This window comes from Globicephala melas, chromosome 4 (assembly GCF_963455315.2).
Source record: "Globicephala melas chromosome 4, mGloMel1.2, whole genome shotgun sequence".
In the NCBI taxonomy this organism is placed as follows: Eukaryota; Metazoa; Chordata; class Mammalia; order Artiodactyla; family Delphinidae; genus Globicephala; species Globicephala melas.
Window position 1 is genome coordinate 48,684,898 of NC_083317.1, and position 15,582 is coordinate 48,700,479.

Consider the following 15,582-nt stretch of genomic DNA (forward strand, 5'->3'; position numbering starts at 1 on the left):
TGTAAATCAACTATACTTGAATTTAAAAAATTACTGATCACAGATCACCATAACAAATATAATAACAATGAAAAAGTTTGATATATTGGGAGAATTAGCAAACCGTGACACAGAGACACAAAGTGAGCAAATGTTTCTGGAAAAATGCTACCGACAGACTTGCTAAATGCAGGGTTGCCTGCAACATTCAATTTGTAAAAAATGCATTGTCTCCAAAGTGCGATAACATGAAGCACAATAAAACAAGGTATGCCTGTACCTTATGACTGGTATCCTTATAAAAATGGCAGAAACAGACATACACAGAAGGAAGACAACATGAAGACATACAGGGAAAACATGTAAATATGGAGGACTGAATGCATGAAGAAGAGAGGAGAGAGACACGGAACAGATTATTCCTTAATGCCTTCAAAGGAAGCACAGCCTAGAGGACACCTTGATTCACATGAAATGTGAATGGATTAAATAATCTAGTCAAAGGTCGAGATGGTGAGAGTAGATTAAAAAAAAAAAAACACAAGACCTTCTGTGTTCTGAATGTTTGTTTCACCTCAAAATTCATATTTTAAAATCCTAACCCCCAAAGTGATGGCAGTAGGAGGTGGGGCCTTTGGGAGGTGACTGGGTCATGAGGGTAGAGCCCTCATGAATAGGATTAGTGCTCATAAAAAAGGTTCAAGAGAGTACCCCTTCCACCCTTTGAGGATACAGTAAAAAGATGGCCATCTAAGAACCAGGAAGCCCTCACCAGATACTGAATCTGGGAGTGCTATGATCCTGGGCTTCCCAGGAATTATAACACTTTTGTTATAAATAACAAATAAATGTTTTTTGTTTATAAGCCACCTAGTCTTATGATATTTTGTTATAACAGTCTAAACAGACTAAGATAAGATCCAACAATATGCTCTCAACCAGAGACACACTTTGGACTCAAAGAAATAAACAGGTTCAAAGTAAAAGGATGGAAACAGGTGTACCATGCAAACAGCAACCTTAAGACAGGTGGAATGGGCTCTATCAGTATTAGACAAAATAGACTTTAAAGAAAAAAAAGAAAAAGTCTGTAGAAACAATGAGGGACATTTCACTGACAAAAGGGTTAATTCATCAGTAAGATATACTGACTATAAATACACATATACTTAATAACAGGACCACAAGGCTCATTAAGCAAAAACTAACAGAAAGGAGAAATTAACAATTCAACAGTAATAGTTCAACACTTAAAACCCCAGTCTTGATAGAACAACTAGACAAAAATCAGCAAGGATACAGAAGGCTTGAATAACACCATCAACCAACGCATCCACAGACCACTCTAACAAACAGGAACAGAATGCACATTCTTCTCAAACACATGGAACATTCTCCAAGAAAGACCACATGCCAGGCCACAAATAAACCTCAATAAATTTACAAGAAGTGAAATCATACAAAACATTCTCAGACCACAGTGGAATTCAATTAAAAATTAACAACAGCAAAACTAAGTCATGAGGATATAATGTACAACATGGGGACTATGGTTAATAATACTGTATTGTATATTTGAAAGTTGTTAAGAAAGTAAATCTTAAAAGTTGTCATCACACACAAAAAAATCTGTAACTATGTGAGTGATGGATGTTACCTATACTTACTGTGGTGATCATTTCATAGTATATACAAGTATAGAATCATTATGTTGTATATCTGAAACTAATATAATGTTATATGTCAATTATATCTCAATAAAAGAAGAAAATCTTTGAAATTTAAAAATACATAGAAATTAAACAATTCACACTTTCAAAAGAAGTGAATTAATCATACCAGAAATTAGAAAATACTTTTGAGCTTAATGAATAGAAAATCACAACATACCAAAATTTATGAGGTGCAGCTAACGCAGTGCTTAGAATAAAATTTAAAACTAAACACCTATACTAGAAAAGAAGACATCTCAAATCAATAACCTAACCATGTACCTTAAGAAATTAGAAAAAGAAGCACAAACTATGTCCAAAACAAAGAGAAGAAATAAAAAATAAGATTACAGTGAAACTAAATGAAATAGAATATAGAAAACCTACGGAGAATACTGATGAAACCAAAAGTTGGTTCCTTGAAAAGATCAACAAAATTTACAAGTATCTAGGTAGACTGAACAAAAAAAGAAAAGAAAGAAAACACTCAAATTACTAAAATAAGGAATGAAAGACAGGTCATCACTAACAGTATTACAGAAATTTTAAACAGTATAATAGAATACTATGAACAAATGTATGGCAACAAATTAGATAAATAAAATATACAAATTCCTAGAAAAACAAAAGCTACCAAAACAGACTCATAAAAAAAAAATAGAAAATCTCAACAGACTTATAACAAGGAAAAATCTGAATTTCTAACTGGAAAACTTCACAGATACACACACACATACAACACACACACACACACACACACACACACACACACACACACACACACACACACACACACACACACACACACACACACACACACACACACACACACACACACACACACACACCACCAATGAATGACCAGATGGATTCACTGGTGAATTTTATCAAACATTTAAACAAGAATTAATACCAATCCTTCAAAACCTCTTCCGGAAAACAAAGGAAGAGACAACACTTTTCACCTCATTCTACAAGGCTATTATTAGCCTCATTCCAAAGCCAGACAAAGACAACATAAGAAAATAGCAAGTTATTTTCCCTTCTGAATACAAACATAGATATCCTCAATAAAATCCTAGCAAACTGAAACCAGTAACATATAAATGGGATCATAAATCAGAATCAAGTGACATTTATCCCAGGAATGCAAAGTTGGTTTAAAATCTAAAAATCAATTTATGTAATACATTATATTAATAAAGGATACAAATTACATGATATAAATGCAGGAAAAGCATTTGACAAAATCCAACACACATTCATCATAAAAAGTCTCCCACAAATTAAGAACAGAAGGGAACTTCCTCAACATGAAAAAGGGCATGTCTTAGTCTGTTCAGGCTATAACAAAATATCACAGACTCAGCAGCTTATAAACAACAAACATTTATTTCTCACGGTTCTGGAGGCTGGGAAGTCCAAGATCAAGGTGCTGGCCAACATGGTCAGGCTCTGGTGAAGGCCCTCTTCTGGGTTGCAGACTGCAGACTCCTCACAGTGTCCTCACGTGGTAGAAGGCACCAGGAAGCTCTGTGAGGCCTCTTTTATAAAAAGAGCACTAATCCCGTTCATGAGGGCTCCACCCTCATGACTTAAGCACCGCCCTCAATGGCCCCACCTCCAAACACCATCACATTGGGCATTAGGATTTCAACATATGAATTTTGGGGAGATATTGTACAAACATTCAAACCATAGCAGGGCATCTATAAAAAACCTATAACTAACATCATACTTAATGGTGAAATACTGAATGCTTTCCCTCTGATAGTGGGAACAAAACAAAGATTTCCACTCTCACCACTTCCATTATACATTGTACATTCTAGCCAGGACAATTAGGCAAGGGGAAAAAATTAAAGGCCTCCAGCTGAAAAGGAAGCAGTAAAGCCATCTTTGTTTGCAGATGACATGATCTTGTATATACAAAATTCCAAGCAATCTACTAAAAATTTCTAGAACAGGACAAACAGGGTCACGATATATAAATCAGGGTCAACATATATAAATAAATGGGATTTCTACACACTAGTAATGAACCATCTAAAACTAAAATTAAGAAAACACTTCCATTCACAACAGCATCAAAAAGAAAATACTTGGGAATAAATTTAACAATAAATGTCCAAGACACACTGAAAGTTACAAAACACTGTTGAAAGAAATTGAATAAGACCTAAATAAATGGAAAGATATATTCATGAATCAGAAGATTTAATTTGTTAAGACAGCAATACTCCCCAAATTGGTCTACAGATTCAACACATCCTCCATCAAAATCCTTGTTGGCTGTTTTGCTCAAAATGACCAACTGATTCTAAAACTCAGTTGAAAATGCAAGGAACCCAGAACAACCAAAACAATCTTGAAAAGGGACTTCCCTGGCAGCCCAGTGGTTAAGACTCCATGCTTCCACTGCAGGCGGCATGGATTTGATCCCCGGTCAGGGAACTAACATCCTGCATGCTGCACAGTGCGGCCAGAAAATTTTTTTAAAAAAATCTTGAAAAATATTATGAAGTTGGAAGACTCACATTTCCCAATTTCAAAACTTACCACCAAGTTGCAATAATACAGTGTACAGCACACAGCGGTACTGACATAAAAACAGACATATACATCAATGGACTAGAATTCCAAATCCAGAAATAAACACTTACATTAATGTCAACTGATTTTCAACAAAGGTACCAAGAAAAATTCGTACCTCTTCAACAAATGTTGCTGGGACAACTGCATATTCACAAACAAAAATATAAATTTGGATGCCTATCTCATGCCATACCCAAAATTAATTCAAAATGGATAAAATACCTAAATCTAAGAGCTAGAACTATAAAACCCTTAGACGAAAACACAAGAGTAAATCATCATGACCTCAGATTAGGCAATAGTTCCTTAGATATGACAACAAAAGCACAAAAACAAAAGAAAAACAGATAAATGGGATTTGACCAAAGTGAAAAAAACTTTCGTGCTTCAAAGGACACCATCAAGAAAGTGAAAAGCTGAGTGAGAGAAAATATTTCCAAATCACATATCTAATAAGGACCTGTATCCAGAATATATAAAGAACTCTTACAACTCAACAATAAAAAGATAAACACCACAATTTTTAAACAATTTTTAAAAGGATCTAAACAGACATTTCTGCAAAGAAGATATACAAATGACCAACAGGCATATAAAAAGACACTCAATGTCATTAGGAAATATGTACCAAAACCACAATGAGATTATCATTTCACACCCACTAGGACAACTATGGAAAGAAGGAAGGAAGGGAAGGAGGGACGGAAAATAAGTATTGATAAGGATATGGAGTCACCAATATGCTTATTTCCTAAGGACAATTCACTTGAAAGGTGAGAATTCAGACTAAACAGCTTACAGAGTGCTCTGACATAAAATCAAGAATTCCAATTAGGACTTCCCTGGTGGCACAGTGGTTAAGAATCCGCCTGTCAAATGCAGGGGACACGGGTTCGAGCCCTGGTCTGGGAAGATCCCACATGCCGCAGAGCAACTAAGCCCGTGTGCCGCAACTACTGCCTGTGCTCTAGAGCCCACGAGCCACAACTACTGAGCCCATGTGCTGCAACTACTGAAGCCCGCATGCCTAGAGCCTGTGCTCTGCAACGAGAAGCCCACACACCGCAACAAAGAGTAGCCCCTGCTCACTGCAACTAGAGAAAGCCCGTGCACAACGGCAAAGACCCAATGCAGCCAAAAATAAAATAAAAAATAAATAAACTTATAGAAAGAAAACTCCAATTAGTCTTCTCATTTGTGCAAACTCCCAATAACTGTAATTTTTAACTGTTACTGTCACTTTTTATTCATTCACTATTCTAAAACAGATAATACCCTTTTGTAAAATAACAACTTTTTAAGCATTTACTGATGTCCAATACTAAAATTTAGCTCCGATTTCCTGCTGGTAATAATTGTAATTTGAATCCCATAGATATTTAATTCCAGCATATCCATTATTCATTAATACTATGACTTTAAGACCAGAGTTGCTAAATGGAGGACAAAAGATGAATCCAGCATCTTAACGAGTCTATATGTAACTCTTGCTTTTTTAGCTAAAGCTTTCAAGATGTTACAAACACACAAAAACAAGGAGTTAAGATGAATTAGAATCACAGAAAGAGCTTAGAAGGAACAGTAGAGGTCACTGAACTCAATCACTGTATTTTAAAAGTTGTGGAAATTTGAGAACCAAAAAGGTTAAATGAATCATTCATGGTCACACTATACATAGTATAAGCCCATCCTATATCACACACATACATATATCTTACCTTTCTGCTGATGTCTTAGAAGTGACAGGACGCCCACGTACACCTTTTTTACTTTTATGGTCTACAGAGAGGACCTTATTTCTTAGGCTCCTTTTCCACTAAGGAAAAAAAATGGGATTTGGAATTTCAATAATAAATATAGCAATATGACAATTAAGAGGCACTTAAATTTTCTTTTTATTTAGAAATTCAAGATAAACAGCCAAAGTCATAACAGTTCACAGAGGGGGAAAACTGCAATCTACAAAACACTTGGCATCTTTTGCTAATGAGGATATAAAAGTCCAATAAATTACAGAAGAAAGACATTTATGGACTTCCCTGGCGGTCCAGTGGTTAAGACTCTACATTCCACTGCAAGTAGTGCAGGTTCAATCCCTGGCTGGGGAACTAAGATCCCACATACCACGCAGCCAAAACATAAATAAATAGATAAATAAATAAATAAAGGGTCTGGACTTAATTCGTTAAAAAAAGAAAAAGAGGGCTCCCCTGGTGGTGCAGTGGTTGAGAGTCCGCCTGCCAATGCAGGGGACACGGGTTCGTGCCCCGGTCCGGGAAGATCCCACGTGCCGCGGAGCGGCTGGGCCCATGAGCCATGGCCGCTGAGCCTGCGCGTCCAGAGCCTGTGCTCCACAACGGGAAAGGTCACAACAGTGAGACAGGCCCGCGTACCGCAAAAAAAAAAAAAAAAGAAAAGAAAAAAGACATTTAAAAATGTAAAGGTAATTTTAGTCAGGAAATAGACATTTTAAGACTCAAAAGCTTACATCACTATGAAAAATGGTGAATGTGTTTAAAGGAAATAAAAATAATTACATGCCAAGTTAAACAGAGTCTGTGATTCTGAAGTAACTGCATTTATAAACAATTGGAAGGGATTACAACTGATTCCCTATGAACTGCTTCATGGAAAAAGTTTAGGGAAGAGTCAGATATCTTACTAACTGTTTAGATTTAATCCAACTACAAACAAAGTTAAAGTTGATTTAGTTAATATAGAAACAGGACTTCCTTGGTGGCACAATGGTTAAGAATCCGCCTGCCAATGCAGGAAACACAGGTTCAATCCCTGGTCTGGGAAGATCCCACATGCCACGGAGCAACTAAGCCCATGAGCCACAACTACTGAGCCTGCACTCTAGAGCCTGCGAGCCACAACTACTGAGCCCACGCACACAACTACTGAAGCCCACACGTCCTAGAGCCTGCACACCCCCAACTACTGAGGCCTCATGCTGCAACTATTAAAGTCCATGTAACTAGAATCTGTGCTCCACAACAAAAGAAGCCACCGCAGTGAGAAGCCCACACATCACAACAAAGAGTAGCCCCCGCTCATCACAGCTAGACAAAGCCTGCACGCAGCAGAGACCCAATGCCGCCAAAATTAAAAACTTTTTAAATATATATATATATATATATATATATATATATATAAACAGTGTGGGGATTTCCCTGGTGGCGCAGTGGTTAAGAATCCGCCTGCCAATGCAGGGGACACGGGTTCGAGCCCTGGTCCAGGAAGATCCCACATGCCGCAGAGCAACTAAGCCCATGCACCACAACTACGGAGCCTGTGCTGTAGAGCCTGTGAGCCACAAATACTGAAGCCCACGTGCCTAGAGCCTGTGCTCTGCAACAAGAGAAGCCACCACAATGAGAAGCTCGCACACCTCAATGAAGAGCAGCCCCAGCTCACCGCAACTAGAAAGCCCACATGCAACAACGAAGACCCAATGCAACCATAAATAAATAAATTTATTTATTTTTAAAAAGAGAAACAGTGTGAATCTGGGGAAATAAATTACTTATCTTCTCTATGCGTTAGTTTCCTTGCGTAATAATGGTTACTATCTCACAAGGATATGTGATGATTATATAAGTTTAAAATACTGCCTTCCTTCCTAAATAGACATTTCTCCAAAGAAGACATACAAATGGCCAAAAAGCACCACAACAAAGCTCAGCCCCGCTCGCCGCAACTAGAGAAAGCCCACATGCAGCAACGAAGTCCCAACGCAGCCAAAAAAAAATAAATTATTTTTTTTAAGTAGTCTACAAATAACAAATGCTGGAGAGGGTGTGGAAAAAAGGGAACCCTCTTAACACTATTGGTGGGAATGTAAATTGGTGTGGCCACTATGGATAACACTATGAAGGTTCCTTAAAAAACTAAAAATAGAGTTGCCATATGATTAGCAATCCCTCTCCTGGGCATATATCCAGAGAAAACTTAATTCAAAAAAATACATGCACTCCAATGTTCACAGCAACACTATTTACAATGGCCAAGAAGACATGGAAGCAACCTAAATGTCTATTGACAGATGAATGGATAAAGAAGATGTGTGTGTGTGTGTATATGTGTATATATATATGGGGGGGGAATATTACTCAGCCATGAAAAAGAATGATGCCATTTGCAGCAACATGGATAGACCCAGAGATTATATTAAGTCAAGTAAGTCAGAAAGAGAAAGACAAATACCATATGATATCACTTATATGTGGAATCTAAAATATGACACAAATGAACTTATTTATGAAACAGAAACAGACTCAGAGATATAGAAAACAAACTTACGGTTACCAAAGAGGAAAGGGGGTAGAGGAGGGATAAATTAGGAGTTTGGGATTAGCAGAAACAAACTAATACATATAAAATAAACAACAGGGTCCTACTGTATAGCACAGACAACTATATTCAATATCCTGTAATAAACCATAATGGAAAAGAATATGTATACATATGTATAACTGAATCACTTTTCTGTACACCTGAAACTAACACAACAATGTAAATCAACTAGAGCTAAAATATACTGTCTTCCTCAAAGAGATATTTGTACACCTATGTTCATAGCAGCATTTTTCACAATAGCTACAAGGTGGAAACAACTCAAGTGTCCCATCAATAATAACACCAATAATAATGAAATGTGTCATATACATACAATGAAATATTACTCAGCCTTAAAAAGGAAATTCTGACACATGCTACAACACGCTAATACATGGAAACTAACCAGAGAATGAAGGAAAATAAAGCAGAAAAATACATTACAAATGAAAAAACAAGATAAAACCTCAGAAAAAAACACCTTACTGACTGGAAATAAGTGATCTACCTGATAAATAGTTCAAAAAATTAGTCATGAACTTTGACAACTATGAGATTATAAAAAATATTTATATTGGTCTCTGGCCCCAGTTCCTACACAGAGCTCCTAAAACCCTTGTAATTCCCTTGGTGATAGGAGCATCTTTTGCTATAATATCTGGTTTTTAACCCCAATCCCTGACACAGGGCTCCTAAAACCCTCACAATTTCCTGGGTGATAGATCTGCCTTTTGTATTAATGAAGCGACTCTGGGTGAGATCCTAGATGGCTCCTGGATAGGGGCTAGTCAGCAGAAAGACCAAGCCAATATTACAAGCTTGGAATTCTCATCTTTGCCCCACCATTCTCTAGAGAGGGGAGAGGGACTGGAAACAGAATTAATTATCGGTCATGCCTATGTGAGCAAATCTCCATTACAATCTCAAAAATATTATATGAGGTTCAAAGAGCTTTGAGGTTGCTAAACACATCCATATACCCGGAAGGTGACACACCCCAACTCCACAGGGACAGAAGCTCCTGCACTCAGGACCCTACCAGACCTTGCCCTATGTATCTATTCATTTGGCTATTCATCTGTATCCTTTATCGTGTCCTTAAATAAACTGGTAAATGTAAATAAGTGTTTCTCTGAGTTCTGTGAACTGCTCTAGCATAAATTAATCAAACCTGAGGAGAGAGTCATGGGAATCTCAGATTTATAGCCAGCTGGTCAGAAGCACAGGTGACAACCTGGAATTGTGATTGGCATCTGAAGTGGGGTGGGAGCAGTCTTGGGACTGAGCCCACAACGTGTGAGATCTGAAACCATCTCCAGGTAGATAGTGTCGGAATTGAGATAAATTGTAGGACACCCAGCTCATGTCCCAGAGGATTGCTTGGTGGGGGAAAACCCACAAACATCTGGTGTGAGAAGTGTTGTGAAAATGATAGTAGTATGAGAGTAAAGGAGAAACATGGGAGGAAGATGCGTTTTTCCCACCGCAATGACATTAGGTTAAGTGAAATAAGCCAGTAACAAAAAGACAAATACTCTATGATTCAAGTTATAGGAAGTATCTAGAGTTCACAGAGATAGAAAACAGTAGAATTTTGGTTGCCAGGGGATGGGAGAGGGGGAAATGGAGAGTTATTGTTTAATGGGTAAAGTGTTGTGGTTTTGCAAGATGTAAAGAATTCTGGAGATAGACGGTGGCGATGGTTGCACAACAATGCGAATATACTAAATACCAGTGAACTGTACCATTAAAAATGGATAAGATGATAAATTTTATGCTGTGTGTGTTTTACCATAGTTGGAAATACATTTTTAAAAGTAAAAAAAAAAATTTAAGTAATGAAAAACAAAATAAAACACTGTCTTAACCATGATAGCCTTCAATAAACACTGTCATTTTTATTCTCCAGGCATTATTATCTCATTAACACCACAGCCCTACATGGTATAAAACTCATCACTTTATAAGTGGGAAGTGAAGCTCAGAGAATAAACTTCACCAGTTAACCCAAGTCTGCCTGACATAAAAGCCTATGCTCCTTCCAATGCTGTAATTCTAAATTACACAAATTCTCGGAAATCCTTCCTATCAAGATATCAACCTAAACACATTGTCACCCCCATTTCACTACAAAATGTAAATGTATCAATATAACTAGATTAAAAATACATTTTTCCTCCATTTTCAGTATCACTGTCTTAGTTCTGCCTCTTACTTCTGACCTGGACTCTTGCAATGTTCTCCTAATGGGATTCCCAGCAAATGGTCTCTTCTCCCCCCCAGTCCAGCAGCCACTCCGTCAAGAAAGTTAAATCTTTCAAAAATGCAAATCTGATGTCATTCTCTTGCTTAAATTCCTAAGTATTCCCCACTACCTAAGGAGAAAAAAAAAAAAAAGAACTGAGTTATCTTTCTCACTTCTGCTTCCCATGAATCTTCTATTCCGACAACACTAAACTATATGTAGTTCCCTGAAAGTGCATGCCATTCAGATCCTTTGACATCTTTCTGTACATGTTTCCTCTTACTAGAATGTGCTTTGCCCTCCCAAATTCTCCTTGTCCATTAAGTCCCAGATCAACACCACCTATGAAGCCTTCCTCACTCTCTAGAAAAGTAAATCAGTATCTCTGCTCTAACACTATTTTACATACCTCTATTACTAATAACAGTTCTCACAATGAATTACATTATTTGTTTACATCAAACTGCAACCAGGACTGGGAATAATTTAGCTCACAAGTTAGACTCAGAACCACTGGTTAACTAGTTTTCCACAACTGTTTCACTAATCTCACAGTAAATGCAGCTTTCACATTTTTTGTTTCCAAATTTTTTTCTACCCTACTAATAATGTTGTAATTAGGTTTTACCTATATTTGCAAAATGATAAGTACTAGTCTTTGAGTCTCATATTCTGTACAGAAAAGAAACATAATTCCCACCAAAGAGGGGGGAAAAGAATGAGAAGTTTTAAACTATTACAAAAAATGAAACAAACACAATGAGACAAAATGAAGGTATCTTTAATAGGAGAGGAGGGGAATTGATTAAAATTTTATTAACTCTAAATAACAGTAACATGTTTCAATGCCCATCTCCAATCCTACCACAGCCAAGGGTAATCTGGAGTGTATCTACAGACATTATCAAAGGAAAACAAAAATTCACTTAGACTTTGATAAATTGTTTCTTATAGTTAATATCACACTAGAATGTTTTTTCTTTCCAAAGTTGGATTAGAATTGCAGCCTGGATAATAATCTGTATTTTTCAGAGATACAATTTTTCACTTAGTCTATGAACCTATATACATGCTATCTCTGAAAAAAAATCAGATAACAAAGAATTCTCCCACAATCTGATTATGAATGAGAATTTATTCATATACATATTTTGAAAGCTATCTGATCACAAATAGGAAGGCTGAAATAGTATGAACAGTTGTAATTTAAATATGAAAAAACTTATAGAAGAATAAAAGACTTTGCTTAGAGACAAGACCAAATCATTTAGTTGCCTGATTTTGAAGCTCTCATTCTAGCAGGGGCATCAAAATAAAATACTATGATAATTAAAACCAAATGTTCGATAGGAACTTGACTAAAATTTTTCTTGGACAAATCAACTCTATACCCATTCTAAGTGGTGCAGTGTTCACAGTCTCAACTGAGTACTTCCTTACATACTAAAAATGAACCAAATCTGCAACCTGAAGAAAATATCAGCTTTGCTTACAACTACTTATCCATGTCACAGCCTACTGTAATAAAGATGGATGATGACTTTCCAACCAATTGAGATTACTGGTCAGGATTTAACTTTTATATCAGAATTTCAATTCTATTGACTCTTCATCTAATTTCCAAATTAGCAACATGTAATGTCAACAGTGAAAACACTTATCAGAAAACATAAGCTGAAATTATTTGGTAACCAACGTCTATTGAACAGCTGGATAAATTGGTGAGGTACGGGGAGAGAGGCTATCTGGGGAATCCTGTATTCTCTTCAACAAGTTTTCCCTGATGGTAACACCTTGCATAACTGCACAGCAATATCATCACCAGGAAAGTGACATTGAAACAATCCATGACCTTATTAAGATTTCACCTGTTTTACATGCACATACTTGTGTGTGTGTGTTTGTATGCGTGCATTTAGTCCTAGGCGATTTTATCACGTGCTCATCTCTGTGACTACAACCAAACTCAAGATATAGAACAGTTGTGTCGTAAAGATCCTTTCTGCTACCCTTTTATAAACACATCTGCCACCCTCCCCTTCCACTAACCCCCTACCCTACAGGATCAAATCATTTAGTTACCTAATTTTGAAGCTCTCATTCTAGCAGGGATTTCCTAGAGTTTTCACAGACATTCAAATGAACATTTAAGAAGAAAATAAAGTGAATTCTACACAACCTATTCCATTAACTAGAAATAAACAATTCCCAATTCAATCTATAAAGCAAACATTATACTGATACTAAATCAATATAATGAGAGTACAAGAAAACTAAAGACCAATATCCCTGATAAGTACAGACAAAAATACTCAACAAAAATCAGCAGATCAAAACCAGCAATATATAAAAAGAATAATACAGCATGACTAATTAGGGCTTATTCTAGGACAGAACGGTGGTTTAATATTTGAAAATCAAATCAATCTACGATTTAAAAAAGAAAAAAGACCCTACTCTACATTGTATACAATAAACTCACTTTAAATATAAAGACACAAACAGATTAAAAGTAAAGGGATGAAGAAAGATACACCATTCTAAGAGATCAAAAGACAGAGTAGCTATATTAATTTCAGACTGAGATTTCAGAGGAAAAAACAGTATCAAATTTGGGGACACAGGGATAAAGAGGAATATTACATAATGATAGAGGGGTCAATTTGCCAAAAAAACATAATAATCCTTAATGTATATATGCCCAACACCAAAATACATAAGGCAAAAACTGATAGAAATATTGATACAAGGACAAATAGACATATCTACTTCAACATCCCTCTATCAGAAACAGATCCAGCAGGCAGAAAATCAGTAAGGAAATCAGTAATGAAATAATTGAACTGAAAAACACCATCAGTCAACTAAATCTAATTAACATTTATAGAATACTTCATCTAAAACAGAAGAATACACATTCTTCTCAAGCGCACATGCTTAGAGGGAAATTTATAGCATCGAATGCATGTATTAAAAAAGGAGACAATTCTAAAATCAATAATGCAAACTTCCAGCTTTGGAAATTAAAAAAAGAAGGGCAAATTTATTCCAAAGTAAGCAGAAGAAAAGAAATAAATAAATAAAAGAGCAGAAATCAATGAAATTGAAAAAAAATTAATGAAATTGAAAACAAGAAATCAACAGAGAAAATCAACCAAATCAAAGGTTGGTTCTTTGAAAAAAATCAATAAAATTGATAACCTCTACCCAGGTTAACTAAGAAAAAAAACAGAAGAGACAGATTACTAATATCAAAAATGAAAGAGGGGCAATCAGTACTGGTCCAATGGACATTATATAGAAATAATACAGAAATGCTATGAACAACTCAATGCCCGCAAATGTGAAAACTTAGATGAAAATGGACGAATACCTTGAAAGATACAATTGATCAAAACTTATGTAATCTGAATAGGCCCATATCTATTAAAGATATTGAATCAATTGAATCAATACCTTCCAAAACAGAAAGGACTAGGCCCAGTTTGGTTCATCAGTGAATTCTACCAAACATTTAAGGAATCAATTATACAAATTCTCTATAATTTCTTTCACAAAATAGAAGTAGAGGAACACTTCCAAACTCATTCTATGAGGCCAGCCTTTCTATTTTTCCTTTTGTTTGTTTATTTATTTATTTATTTATTTATTTATTTGGCTGCATCAGGTCTTAGTTGCAGCATGCAGGATCTTTGTTGTTGGCATGTGGAATCCTTGGTTGCAGCACACGGGTTCTTCGTTACAGCACGCAGGCTTCTCTCTAGTTGTGGCGCTCAGGCTCCAGAGTGTGCAGGCTCAGTAGTTGTGGTGCGTGGGCTCTCTAGTTGTGGCACACTGGCTCTAGAGCGCACGGGCTCAGTAGTTGCAGCGCACGGGCTTACTTGCCCCACGGCATGCGGGATCTAGTTCCCTGACCAGGGATCAAAACCACGTCCCCTGCACTGGAAGGTAGATTCTTAACCACCAGACCACCAGGGAAGTCCCGAGGCCAGCCTTAATACCAAAACCAGAAAAATACATTACAAAAAAAGAAAACTACACAATATCTCTTATGAACATAGGTGCAAATATTCTCAACAGAATCAAATCCAACAAAGTATAAAAAGAATCATATATCATAAACAAGTGAGACTTATTTCAAATAAGCAATGATGGTTAGGCATTTGAAAAATCCATTAATGTCAACAAGCCAAAGAAGAAATATGAAATGGTCATATCAATAGATGTGGAAAAAGCATCTGACAAAACCCAAAAGCCATTTATGATTTTTTTTAACTCTCAGAAAACTAGGAATAGAGGGGAATATTTTTAATTTGATTAAGAATATCTACAACAAACCTACAGCCAGCATCATACTTAATGGCGAGAAACCATATGCTTTGACGCTAAGATTGAGAACAAGCAAGAATGCTCCCTCTCATCACTCCTATTCAACCTCATACAGGAAGTCCTAGATAATGCAATGAGACAAGAAAAGGAAATAAAAAGGATACAGATTGGGAAGGAAAAAATAAAATCTTTATTTGAGATGACATAATTGTCTATGTAGGAAATCCCAGAGATGAATTTGAAAAAAAAGAAAAAAGAAAAAACTTCCTTGAACTAATAAGCAATTATAGCAACAGTGCAGGACAAGATGAATATACAAAAATTAATTGCTTTCTTACATGAAGGTAAAGAACTATTAGAATTTGAAATTAAAAACACAAT

The 15,582-nt window shown here is 36.2% G+C and overlaps 1 protein-coding gene across 27 annotated transcripts in view; it reads right to left on the reverse strand.

The window, feature by feature from the left end:
• Positions 1-15,582, reverse strand: part of SENP7 (SUMO specific peptidase 7) — a 171,357-nt gene that overhangs the window by 94,116 nt on the left and 61,659 nt on the right. For 25 of the 27 annotated variants that reach the window (XR_009563695.2, XM_060298014.1, XM_070045437.1 and 22 more), the window contains one exon: positions 6,005-6,102. The exons of the other annotated variants lie outside the window; for them this stretch is intronic. Coding sequence is in view for 23 of the 25 variants with exons in the window: in XM_060298014.1 (XP_060153997.1) it covers positions 6,005-6,102 (98 nt within the window). In the remaining 2 variants the exon portion in view is untranslated. The remainder of the gene's footprint in view (positions 1-6,004; positions 6,103-15,582) is intronic. 27 annotated transcript variants of the gene reach the window in all.